This window comes from Anabas testudineus, chromosome 5, assembly GCF_900324465.2.
Source record: "Anabas testudineus chromosome 5, fAnaTes1.2, whole genome shotgun sequence".
Taxonomy (NCBI): domain Eukaryota; kingdom Metazoa; phylum Chordata; class Actinopteri; order Anabantiformes; family Anabantidae; genus Anabas; species Anabas testudineus.
Window position 1 is genome coordinate 5,371,639 of NC_046614.1, and position 13,290 is coordinate 5,384,928.

The window sequence follows — 13,290 nt, forward strand, 5'->3', positions numbered from 1 at the left end:
GTGGGAAAGTGCTCCATTCATCTTGGCCGTGTTGTCACTCATGCGCTTCGGGCACAGTGGCGAGTGCGCGACCTTAATGGAGGCCACAGAAATGGCCAATCGAGCAAACGTCCGCACTCCCCGGCTCCTCCAAGAGCCCCCTTCTTTTGTTCTCGGAAGTGATATCACTATTAAGGAAGCCATTCATAGCCATATAATTCCTCCTTTCTACACTTAAATGCTTTAAGCTTATGGGAAAATTATACAACTGGTGAGCATTTGCTCAAAAGTACTTTGACAATGTGTCACTTTTCAGGCAGTGTACGTTTAACCTGGGAGGTAAAAGAAAAATAACCCTTTTCCACAATGTAAAGAAGGATTAATATCATTTCTTAAAACACAAATTATGCAACATTGGCTTTGCACACAGTAAATCAGGAAAACACAGGCGCCTGATGACGGTACGTGGACAGTTAAAGCAGGACAGGGGGACGGGGGACAGAGGACAGGGAGCATAACAAGGTGTCAAGCCGAGATAAAGCTCACACATCTATAAAGGCAGACACCGAATGGGGCCACTGTTGGTCAATAGCCTCCATCTGTGGCTCTTCTCATCTCTAAGAAGTGCACATCTGCTGAACATGGCACAATTTATCTATCAGAAGAATTATTAATTAATAGTTCATTTCATCCTGTATAGAGGACAGATCTGGAACGCCATTAGCTGTGATAATAAAGAGAGCGATACCTCCCCCCACCTGAGCACACGGGAAAAGCCTCCTCTGCTCTGATTCTTTGTGGCCTTGTCAGCAAATGTATTCTTTTGCACTGAGCAGTAGTTAACAACTTATAGGTTTGTCAAACCAATTTCATTCTTTTTAAATCTTCATAGCAATTATCTTTTTGCATAATCGGTTTCAAGACCTTGGGGGTCTACTGGGTCTTGTAACATCTTTAAAATAATTGTTCAGATAGTAATTTGAAGTTTTGTGGAAATTGCTTAATAATCAGATCCCAAAGTCAATATTTGGTTAAGGAACTAAGTTGTAGATGGAAAAGACTTCATGGGCTCCATGAAAGAGAACTGGCTAAAAATAAAATTACATCAAAAGTTGAAACCAGCTCGATATAATGGCACACACGGGTGTTCGCAGCGCGTGTGTGTGTGTCTGCTCAGTCCAGCAAGTGTCCATGTACAGTATATGACTAGTACAGTGTAGGTGTGTGACATTTTACAGAAAAGTTTGGATGTATAGACTGATAAACTGACTTTAATGTTTCTATTTTAAGGCGCCGTCACGAGAAACACAAAGTCCAAAAGATATCAGAGGGAATAAAGCTACATTATCATGAAATATTAACAGCTGTTGTGGACCTAACACAGCAGTTATCTGCTCTGAGCATTTGAAAGATATCCAACTTAAAAAGGGGAGTGTGGGGAGGGGGGGGGGGGGGGGGGGGGGGGGGGGGGGGGGGGGGGGGGGGGGGGGGGGGGGGGGGGGGGGGGGGGATGGTTTTTAGTTTGTCCCAATTACCCTTGTGTAATGAGATGTATCTCATATGCAGTAATGACAGTAATGAGAAAGATAAAATGACAATGTGTAAAAACAGAGTGGGCATATCAATGACTTGCCAGACAAAACTCTGATGTATGCGGGGACAAAGGAAGCACGAGATCCCTGATCCCCAACACCAAGGACAAATAAAAGAAAAGACAGGTCTAACACGGGGCTCCCCTTGACTCCTAAAGTATATATGAATCACTACCCTTATTATCACTCTGACACAGCAAGGAGCTTTGCTTTATGAACACTACTTAAGGAGCATCTCATAATGTGCACCGACTAAACCCAATCATAATCTGTCTTGCCCAATAACAACAAGACAATGCTTTACAGAAAACGTCTGATGTCATATCATCATTACACTAATAGCAAAATCCCGGGCTACGCTTGGCCCCACCCAATTAGTCATTTTAAACTGCTTATTGGTGAGAAAGCGTCAATGATCAATTCAAGCATTTAGCCCGTGGAGCAGGGCTTGAGTCAGTGCCAACATTGATTATCTGAAAGAGCAAATTGCTCCATAATAATAGTTTTTTCTCATGACACCTCTGTAAAAATGCAAAGATTCTTCAATTTGTATGAATGCTGCTCAAATGGAAAATTCTATGCAATTTTAGTTTAAATTATCTTTATTGATGTTGTATGTACCTTTCTTGTGCCACTAATGCTTTTAACTTATTAACATTGGTTAGTGTAGCTGTTTCTTCGAACTGCAGAAACTTTAAAAAGTAACTGCAATTAATTTATTGTTACAGTGGAAATCTAAGGTATCAAATTGTTACATATCATATCAAAGTAATCACTTGCAGTCATATGAATCTAGAGAGACATCTATGTTAGCCTCTTTAAATATTTTTGTTTCTGTCTATCTTTTTATTATCCACCACTTTAATTTTTAATATTTATTCATATATTTGCTCTCATTAGACTATTTTCCATGAGCAAATCATTTACACTTCTTTACAACATAAATTCTAAGGAACAAATCGTAAGCAATCACAAATAAAAAGTAAAAAAAAGTCTGTAACAAAGGATGTGCTCAAGCATGCATGTGGTTTGTCATTGTTTGATCCTTATTGATATCCAGTGGGACACAATAAGACCTCAGACGTTAACGAACCTTACCATATGCAAATTAAATACAGAATATTGACTGAGTAAAATGAAATAAACTGCCTGAAACCAATATAGAAGCTCTGAAATCAGAGCACCACAGCCTAAATGTTAATAGAAAAAAAAATCTATTTAGCCTTTTAGTGGGTTGAATAACTTCAAGGCTTTTTACGAACACCCATGGATCATCAGGAAGGTCCCAGGTGGGACTGTTGCCTTAGGAAACTCTCACTTCCTCCACTGTGGAGAGAATCCCCAGTTGGTTTAAGTCATATACTGTTAGACGCCAAAGAATCCAATTTACCCCATTCCCATACTTCTTTGATTTCCTTTGCTTTGTAAGGTCATTTATCTGCAATCTTAATTTGGAAACTATGATTTCTTCCCTCTGTGACAAGCAGCAGGAGTCCCCCCCCCCTCCCCTATTGCTTGATTGTCATAAAGGTAGGCAGGTGTCCTTAAAGATGTTGAAAAAATTAAATATTACAGACATGTTCAATTAGAACAAAATTATCTTGAAAATGAATGATTTTGCTCTTAATGGGTTGAGCAGAAACACTCCCCAGAGCACACGAGGTGAGCTCTGATTTAAGGTAGAGCACTTTAAGTGGATCAGAACAAACTGCTCCACCGTAAACTCCGTGGTACTTAATGAAGACCATGAATAATTCCAGAAAAGTATCCTCTTAAAGATATCTCCACATGTTTCTTTGTAATAGTAGAGCAGTCGGTCACAAAGGGATTGTTTGATTTCATATTTCATCATTTCTCAAGTTTCTCAGCCGTGATTTTTCAGGATTATCACCTAATCTTGTGAGGAAATAGCTTTCGGAGGCAAGCGCTCCCACATCTTTTCCACTGAAGTTTAACAGTAAGTTGAAACACGACAAATGTTTACAAGACTACTTTAAGAAATTAGTTTAACAAAAGACAGCTGACTTGGGTTAGTTTAACATATTTTTGGAAAGCGACACATTTTCTTGACGATAGATCTTTACTTTCTGATCTATTCAATATGCCTGCTAACAGCCTGTTCTCGTTATACAGTTGCGGTCGGACGTTTACATACTCATCACAGACATGTCTGTCATGGCAATATCAAGTTTTAATTGATTTCTTCAAACTGTTTTCGCTGAGGCACAACGGTTAAAAGACAACTCCAAGAATCTGGTGAACAGGTTTCAGTTCATGTAGTTTTTTATTTATTAATATATGGTTCTTTTTCGACTGTCAGGTTCAAGGCCTCTTAACTTCCTGTTAGTTATCATAATTGACTTCAGCTGGTAGCTTCTTTGTGCAAACATAAAAAGGGATTGTTTGACAGCATTCATTCAGTTAACCGACCCACAGTACAATGGGGAAGTTCAAAGAGCTCAATGCAGATCTAAGAAAGGGGAGAAGATTTACATAGACAGCTGCGTCTACGGGGGCCATTTCTAAACAATTGCAGAATCCAAGAGTCCAAACAATATTGTATGTAAATAAAAGTGAGATGAAATGTCCCCCTCAGCTGAGAGGACATTGATTCAGACTCCCAGGAACAACCCACACACCACCACAACGTTCATGGCAGTGCCTTCGTGGAACAGTTTTAGAAATGGATTAAAAGTCCATATGAAAAATAGCCTCCACTCCAAAACTGACACCTTTAATTTAACTTCAAAAAGTGCAGAGGAACGTTTTATGGTCAGGTGAGACAAAGATTGTGTTGTTTGGCCACAGTGACCTGAGGTTTGCATGGACCAGTAAAGGTAAATAAGATAAGATAAGAGGGGTTGGCAGAGGTTTGACTATTACATCCTTCACATCCTCCCCTTCCATTGTTTCTAATGAGGCTATTCAGGCTAAGAGGTGGAGTGAAACCAAACCTGGAGCATAAATGTGTGGGCTCTAACCAACTATCTTTAGACTGAAGAAGCTACTTCCAGATAGCTTCAGCTGGACGACTGAGAATCTTTACCGACAAGTCAAGGTAAACTATTCAGTTGGTGGTAGACTCATTCATCTGTCATTGGACATTGTACATTGTTTAAAGTGGATGGAATAAAGAAGAAGTGAGAATTCTTCACCATAACCATATCGATAAACTAGACTGTTCCAACACTACAACGACACCCAATAACACATTTCACTTTTTGACCATGTATATACAATTTTTCCCCAGTATTGATTTAAGAAAATCCAACATCAAATAAAATAACAGCAGCATTAAGTATGAATATTATCATGTAATAATAATTTTAACAAAGCATCCACAGTCTCCTCATGTAATGATAATGATAGTGACATCTGCCTATAAAAGTAAACCCAGTCCACCAGGGTTAACCACTTCAAACAGGAGCGAATGAATATGACATCAAGTGTCGCTTTCCCTTTGTCTTTGCTGGCCTCAAGGTGACATGGGACTCTGCTCTCATCACCAGAGCCGACTATGACACTTATTCTCTGTGGAACTAATTAAGGGGCAAAGGGGACCTCTGCACCGGCAGCATGTTCACCAAACTAAGACATTTTACTAAAACCAGAAAAAAAAAATCACAGTTACTCAGTTCAGCTCAATGAAACACCTGCCAGGGCCACACACATGCATGGTGTAAGTGTTCAGTTGCCCTTCCAAGGTGATTTGGACAAAATGAGGCAGAATAAGAGGAAACATACTTTCTGCATGACTTTAACATGATTTAATTATACCTTGGTGCTGCATTTAAGCAGTTAGCTGATGGCATAATGTATGGAATACCTGTGAGATATAATACTTTTATACTACTTTTCATACAGCCTATATCACTCATCACAAATATCGGACTTTTCAATCTGTAGAGGATACAAAAGGAAAATTATGAAAATGCATCAATAAAAGTGGCATAAACTGTATTTGTTAAATATTCCAACGTCAGCAGGATAAAATAATTTCACATGATGAATTTAATTATAAATTTTAAAAAGTAAGTACTACAATCAAAAAACTAATTGTGAAAATTTTTGTTTTACGCATCAAACTGTTACCTTGTACTTATAACATATACTTTAAAAGATGCAACAACTCTTTTCATGCTAAAATGTTAGAATTAAGCAATTTTTCTGAGGACACATGCAGGATGTTCTGCATCTACTCTAGGTTCTTTGGACTTGCAAGATTAAGCCATTTAGGGTTTTAGTTAATGATAAAATATTTGACATACTTTACTCTAAACAATAAGCAGAGTTTTTGATGTTGCCTGCATTATTTTTCAAGTGCGTGAATTTATAAATTCTTGTAATACAAACTCTGATACATATGTTTCTGACCCTGCCCACTCCCAAATTACTAGTTCTATCCTCTGCTCTGGTTCACATTCTGAACTTTGGTGCATGTGAGCAGTATCAAAACACCAACAGAAATATGACTAATTCAAAGAGTTATTTAGACTATGTTGACCGAGCACTGCCCCACTTTGATTATAACCATATTACCATTGGCTAACTCTTGTTGTGTCAAAACATCCCAAAAACTTAGCAAAGGCAAAAAAAAGATGGAGAGGTCAGGAGGAGTTCAACCCTGAGCCTCAACTAACACAAAAACACAGTAAGACTGAGGCTCAGATGTGAAGCCGCGGTTGATGTGTATGAGTGGTTGTTTACAACTGTAAATAATGGAGTGGACTGTAAGTGCAGCAAAGGGGGTCAGAAAGCTGTCAGGAGCATAGCGTAATTTGTACCTGAACTTGATCTCAGGCTGTCACTTCGCTGTGCATTAGGGAAAGCTCTAATGGTGTGGAATGTCAGCCACGGTGACTCTTCTGCAGACACAGGGCCGCGTAGCTCATTTCATAGAGAGCACATTTCCATGGCAGCCAAATTAAACACTGTAACCTGCATGAACCTTTGTGAGGCTGTGATTGATGTTGATCAGTGAAACAAAAGCCGGGCCGTCGCTGAGAAAGAATCAAGACAACAACGAGGCCAAGGAGTAGGAATACGGTGTTGTCACATGATCACACAAGAACCGGAACTTCATTTGTCTTCTCGTTCTCACAATGTATCATTGTCACAACACAGAGAAACAATGAAGTAGGAAGAGGAGGGAGAAAAAACGCAGAGGCTCTCAGTGGAAGTTTTCTTCAGGAGTTGTATTTACACTGTGTGCAGCATAGTGGGAGCTCAGTAGACAAATACTCTCACATCTAATTTTTCAATTAGCATGGCTCTTGTTCTCTAAACCTATGCAAACACAGCGGGGCGTCTATTAAAATGCAACTCTAGTGTTGAGCCTAATTAGAGTAAATTGGCTGGCTTGTGTTCGCAGATATCTGAATGCAGCTCGCCATCCATGTTTCGCCCCAATAAACAAACTGGCACTCACTGCCTCATACATATGTTCAACAGACACTCGCCCTTGTGTGTATGTGTGTGTGTGTGTGTGTGTGTGTGTGGGAATACAGTAGGTGTGTTCAAATGTGCTGTGTTATCTTTCCTAATACAATAATAATTATAATTATTATTACATTACAAATTCTCTTATAGTCTGTCGTGATTGCTTAATAATGCATTTGTAAAGGGACTTAAAGTTTTAAAGAAGTGGTATTTCCTTCAAATTATCTGATGCTCTGCTTTTGCCTTTGGCATCGTTAGCACTTCATAGAGCGAAATAAGTCAAACTAATAAAATGTTGCTGACTTTGTCCCAGTGATATTTTGATAGGAGTGGATCTCCAGTATTTTTGCTAACGTCACTGGAACATTGAAGAGGCTTACAGTACAGTAGGCAGCAGGCCAAATGGACCCTGTGCAATGCAAAGGATAATCTCTCCTGGATGCTCTCTGCGCTGCTGAAGTAAACAGCTGCCTCCACAGCCAGGACCACAAGACTGTGTTGCAGCCGACTGCGTGAGAACCTAATCCTGAGAGCTGACAAGTGCACAAAGACACCAAGCTGTGTTAGACATTAACTCACGTTGGCCTCAGTTGTGCGCGGCCTCATATTTTTGTCTTGAGGTAATCAGGTTTGTCATACTAAGTGCATTTTTTATTTGTGATGCAATGGACCAGATGGCAGATGAAATTACTCTGAGAGCCGATGTGAAAGACAAAGAGAGAGTAAACACCGCTGAAGAGAGCGCTGCGTGGGTGAGAGGAGGTAAGTTAACATTACTCAGGTCTGTGGAAAAACATCCGAGCACCAGTATTGAGTCATTGTGTTCTTGTAAATCTCTGTTATGATAATGTTCAGTTGTCAATGTCATTCTTCCTGTTCCTGGTACTGAAGTGATTTCATGAGTCTACCTAGATAGTACATCATACTATTAGTGTCGAATATATCACTCGTAAAAATTTTGCAGAGCAATTTCCCCAACAAATCATATTTTGCAGCAGTGAAACTAATTGATTTTGTCAGTCACTTGCTTACATAGTTGTTTTTTTTAAACTGTTTAGTTGTCTGTTCGATAGTTCTGATTTGCAGCAAATTCCAGTTTGCATTTTGATTTGAAACATGAAGTGAAATTATCTTCAGATCCACTGCTCAGATGAACTCTAATGAGTGAGTGTAGGGAAACGCTCAGCGAAACACTGGAACAAAACCTGAAAAATGCATAGTATGCCTGCAGGCCTTATTTCTCTATCAGCTAATGGTCATGGGCATGGACCAGCTGCACTTCTTTCTTAATTCATTAGATAACCCGGGAGCATCATGCTGCTTCTCAGCTCAAACATACACACAGACTGCACTGATTTTGAAGTTGTTTCAACTTGTTGTATGTCTAATACCAATTCCTGCCTTCTTTGCTTCTCACTCAATCACTGAAACATGACTGATAAAACACAAACCATTCCAATTAGAGATAACAGGAAACATCCAGCTGACAAAAGGTGATAACATGAGAGACTATGCTGAACTTTGTTATTTCATATGTATTAAAAAACAGCCAGTGAAATCTTCGAAAATGGCCAATACAGCCCTGAGCAACGTCCATTTGTATCACTCTTTCAACCATTTAGGTAAGACAAATGCAGTTTATTGGACTTTCAAAAATGTGTCCAGAGTGTGAATAAATCATTAGGCATTAAATGTTAAATAAAACAGAGAATGGGATGGTGAATAATTCATTTCAAAAAGGTGGTGGAAAAGTAAACAGTCTGCAGCTTGCGCAAATAATTCATTAATATCTATTTAAATCAGATGTTAACAAACAGATCTACTTCTGCGCTCGAGAAATTTCACAGCCTCATCCCCAGACTCGGATTTTCTGGAAATGTCATTTTTCATGAGGTCAGTCCGGTCACTTATCAGTCTTTTCAGGAGCAATGGAAAAAACGCAGCTGACTTTGGCTAGGAGATTCCACTTGCCACATCACGAAGCTCTGCCGATCCGTTTCTCTGTGAAAAAAAAAACGCTGTTTGTCAACCCCAGCAGACAACAGATTATCAAATCTATGTCAATCAAAACTTTCTGTTCTACATGTGCTGGTGAGTCACCATCAGCAGCAGCTGGTGAGGTAATCAGAATCTAGGCTGGCTGATAAGGTAAACAACATACACTGCGGGTCCAAAACAAAAGTCACCACCTGGATTTAACTAAGCAAATAGGTAAGAGCCTCCCACTAGATAATTACTGCATGGATCATTACGTTGCAGCTCGCAACAACCCTAACTGATGCAGTGAGTAGCTTTTCGTTTCTTAAGCAAACATGTCAGAAGACACATGCTGTGGTCGTGGAAAAGATGTGGATCTATTTCAGAAGGGTCAAATTTTTGGCATCATCATTCCCATCATCAAAACAAGATACAAAATGTAAAAAACAAAATATATGTGTTGTGACATTGCACAAAAACTTATCGAAAGATCCCACAAAGCTAAAGGCGGTCCAACAAAATATGTGTGTGTGAACAGGCAATGTATATATAGTAGTACAAAACTGGCACTTTACCTATATCAGATAGGCATGTGATATGGTGGGTAACTTTGAAGAAGTAGTCAGGAAACATACTTATACTTAAGTTTGAAATGAGCTGGGTGATACATCTGTTTTTTTGTGCTAAGCTAACCACCCTGATGCAATTAAATGATACTATTTGATATTGTTTCTCAATTTCAATGTTATTTTAAAGGCTGGGATAAGGGTTTTGTTCACATTTTCCAGTGGGACTACAGCATAAATGCTCTGTCTCTGCCTTCCTTATTGTTTGTCTTTTTGTTGAAAGAGTGCACCCACAACAGCAGACACCAAAATGCCTGGAGCTGGATGTTACAATGGCGGCAAAATTGTGGCTGGCACATTCGTCCTGAACAGTTTAAAATGTTGGATTACAACTAGGCAAACATAATAGCTTGATTGGGTTTAGGCACAAAAGTTGGTGTGTTTTAAATGCTACATAATGCTGTTATGTATAATACAGCCATATCCCGTCATATTATACAGAAAAACAGTCTCTGCCCAGTGCAACCAAGGAAAAACGAGTTGGAATTATTATATTGTATTTTTCCATGTCGCATTTTGATTTTAAAATATCTGATAATAAGGCAAGTTGAACCAGTGCCTGTAGTGTATGTATGTTAACATTGGGGTTGTATTTTTAAATACTGGTGTATGTTATAATCAAAATGTTCCAGTTGCTAACTGATGTGTCTCTTTTAAAATATTGTCTCTTGAACAGAAAGGATCCAAACTGAGAGTCAAGTCAATGCCAGGAGACCCAGTACAACAACTGAATCTAAGCCTGAGGAGACCAATGCAGACACAGATGCTCAGCAGCCCAGAAAGTGTGACCGATCCTCTTCCCCTCTGTTCTCTTTGAAAATGTACCTGAGGAGATCTTCCTCCACTGAGTCTTCCACCGAAGGCTCTCTGTCGTCTTCCCAGCAGAGCAACACAGGAGGTTAGTGAAGCACCTCATCACCAGTCAGGACTGATCAGTCGTCTCTTTGCACACAAATCTGCCAAACTCTTCTGTAAGGGAAAAACAAAATCTTGTATGTGACTGCTCAATAACACTGGTATGAATTGAACTTCCAACATCCAAACACAGCTTTACTACAGATGAAATAAACAATGATTAATATTCACACTAATAATGCCATAGAGGGAATAACAAATTTGACAAATAGCAAGCTTCATTTCTCGCCATGCTGTGAAAAATGCTTAAATACAGTTCATGTAATCAATTATGAAAATGTGTGAATAATTTAAAAACTGAAACAGCAGCAAAAATAAGAAAGACTAATGCACGAAAATGGCCACCAAAGTAGAGGTGTTACTGTAAATGCACCATTATAAGTGATTACACCACAGGCTGTTTACATTCTGATACCCTTCATTTAATTAATTGAAATGAAAATAGAAAATTTTATAAAATACTCTTACTACATTGTTTGTGAGACATTATAAGAATAATAATAGAATTCGTAGTAAAGAATATTATAAAAATTGGCTCTAAAGCAGCCTGCTACATTCAAATAATCAGCAGTTTGTCTCTAAAAGAAAAATCAACACAAAAGATCATCACAGCTACTCATAAAGAATCTCAGTACCAGAGGCTTGTGCTGCATTGGGAAGGAGAAATACCTTCACTAAAACCTTTGCATCACAAGTCATAAAGTCCTTCCTATACTGTTTGGTGAGTAACTGTCTGTTCATGGTCAGTGTCATTTGATGATCTCACGCTTCATAGCACCCATGGGAGCACCATTTGGCACAGGTTGTTGGGAAGACGCATAGCATTGTTTCACTGTAACCACAATGCAAGTTGGAAATGCTCCTGGCAAAGTACACAAGAGAGACTTCTAGTAATTGATTATGTCTCCAAACAGCTTTCTTGCCTGTCTCTCTGTGAGGGAGTGAGGTATGATTCCCTAAATTATGCATGTGCAAAGGAAGGAAAGGAGGCTTTTAAAATGTTATAAGATATAAGTGAAGACCTGCAGCTCTTATAGCAACACAAATGATTTATGTCCCAAGATATGGTTTAAACACAATTCATCATGCAATATTTCAAAGAGGTCAGAATAAAAGTGTGAAAGGGATGCAGGCTTTTATACAGACTATTATTTGACACAAAAAAAAAATACAGTGAAATACCATATTGCTGTCTGTGTGTGCCTCCCGCAGTTGAATGTGCAGGAATCGTCCTGAACTGTCTCTTTTGCCAGTTCTACGATATGATGCTCATGCTACCCGACTCCTGCACCAATCACTGCTGCCCCAACTACAAACAAGTCATCCCAACAGTGGAGTCAACACCCAGCAGTGACAATGAATTCTGGACTGACTTGGACTGTGGTCTGTTCACTTCCTGTCATGATGCAAATGACTGCCTGGAGCTGGCTATGGAGGTTTCTGAATTATGCTACCACTAATAGGAAATCCATAGTAATCACCATTACTATGGACTGGTTGGATGACCAAAAATCAGACTGCCCAGTGTGAAGTAGATTCAAATTACTGAACACACATCAATGCAAAGAAAATTCAAAGTGTAACATAAAATGTTTCTGATCAAAATAACAAGATGCAGATCCATCTGTGTAAGCATGTGAATTTGTGTTTATATGTCTCACAAATGTACTTGTGGAGACTCTAGACCCTTTTCATTGCCGACATTAACTTGCCATAGCACCAAAAGCACATATGGAACCAGTAACATTAATTATAGCTCATTCATTCATGTCCAAGTAGCCAGTGAGCCAGCATGTCCAAAACTAAACAGAATGCAGACATTATTAATATTTATACCTAGGTGTTTCCTGCTACTTACAGTATGCCATATTACATGTTTGCTATGAAAAAGGTCTAATGGCTTTCCAGTGATGTTCCACATGTTTTAGGTATAGAATTTGAATGCGATTGTTGGAAACATGTGGCTATAATGTTGGCTAGGGTCATTATAACTGTTATTTATCAAATAATCTATAATTTCTTTTTGGCTAATATTAGCATGACCTCAGTTTTATATAATACAGTTTGCAAGAGCAATTTGTCAAGAGACATATGGTAAAGGATGCATACAAGGGCTGTCTGTCTCATTTGTCAGCAACCTTTGTCTAACGTCACTTACAGCACGTTGCATACAGTGTATTCAAACATGGAAATACACTGTCACTCTGAACTTTAAGTAAAAGCAAGCCACACTGAATGAAAAACTATTGGACAATGGATGTGTGGAAGCTTTGTAGATGCAATACCACAGAGTTAAAGGTGAAAATGGAACTGTTTGCATTGACAAATGCACTGTGCTTCAGCTGACATATAGAAGTAATTCTAATCTTCCATGTAACCAAATGATTCCTTTGAGCCTTTCCATGTTCCTCTACAGCTCTCTCTCTTTTTTGCCTTATTGAGCGTCCTGCACTATGCGTTTATGGAGAGTAGCCGCTGTGCTAAACTGTCTCCATTTAGAGACAACTGGAAAAAATGTAGATCACCAACTGTAGCTTGTAGGTTATGTGAGTTTGCTTTTTATTGAGGCATGTTTCATATTAACAGATGCTTTTTTCTAAATAGCAAACTGAAAAGTCAGAGTAGCACTAATCCACACGTTCAATCTAATTTCATTGGTTGAACTCCAGGTTTGCCAAGTCCCAACTCCTATTAGTGTTCATTTACTTTTCAATAAAGACATGAAGTGTTTGTTGTTGTTGTTATTATTATTATGGTTTAAT

General features: G+C 38.8%; 1 protein-coding gene across 1 annotated transcript; it reads left to right on the plus strand.

Moving 5' to 3' along the window:
* The first annotated feature begins 7,675 nt into the window (after positions 1 to 7,675).
* Positions 7,676 to 11,988, plus strand: LOC113153363 (myoD family inhibitor domain-containing protein 2-like). The gene is made up of 3 exons (XM_026346954.1): positions 7,676 to 7,772; positions 10,290 to 10,511; positions 11,741 to 11,988. Exons 1-3 carry the CDS (start codon positions 7,676 to 7,678, stop codon positions 11,986 to 11,988), a joined length of 567 nt encoding a protein of 188 aa, XP_026202739.1.
* The last annotated feature ends 1,302 nt before the right edge of the window (positions 11,989 to 13,290 follow it).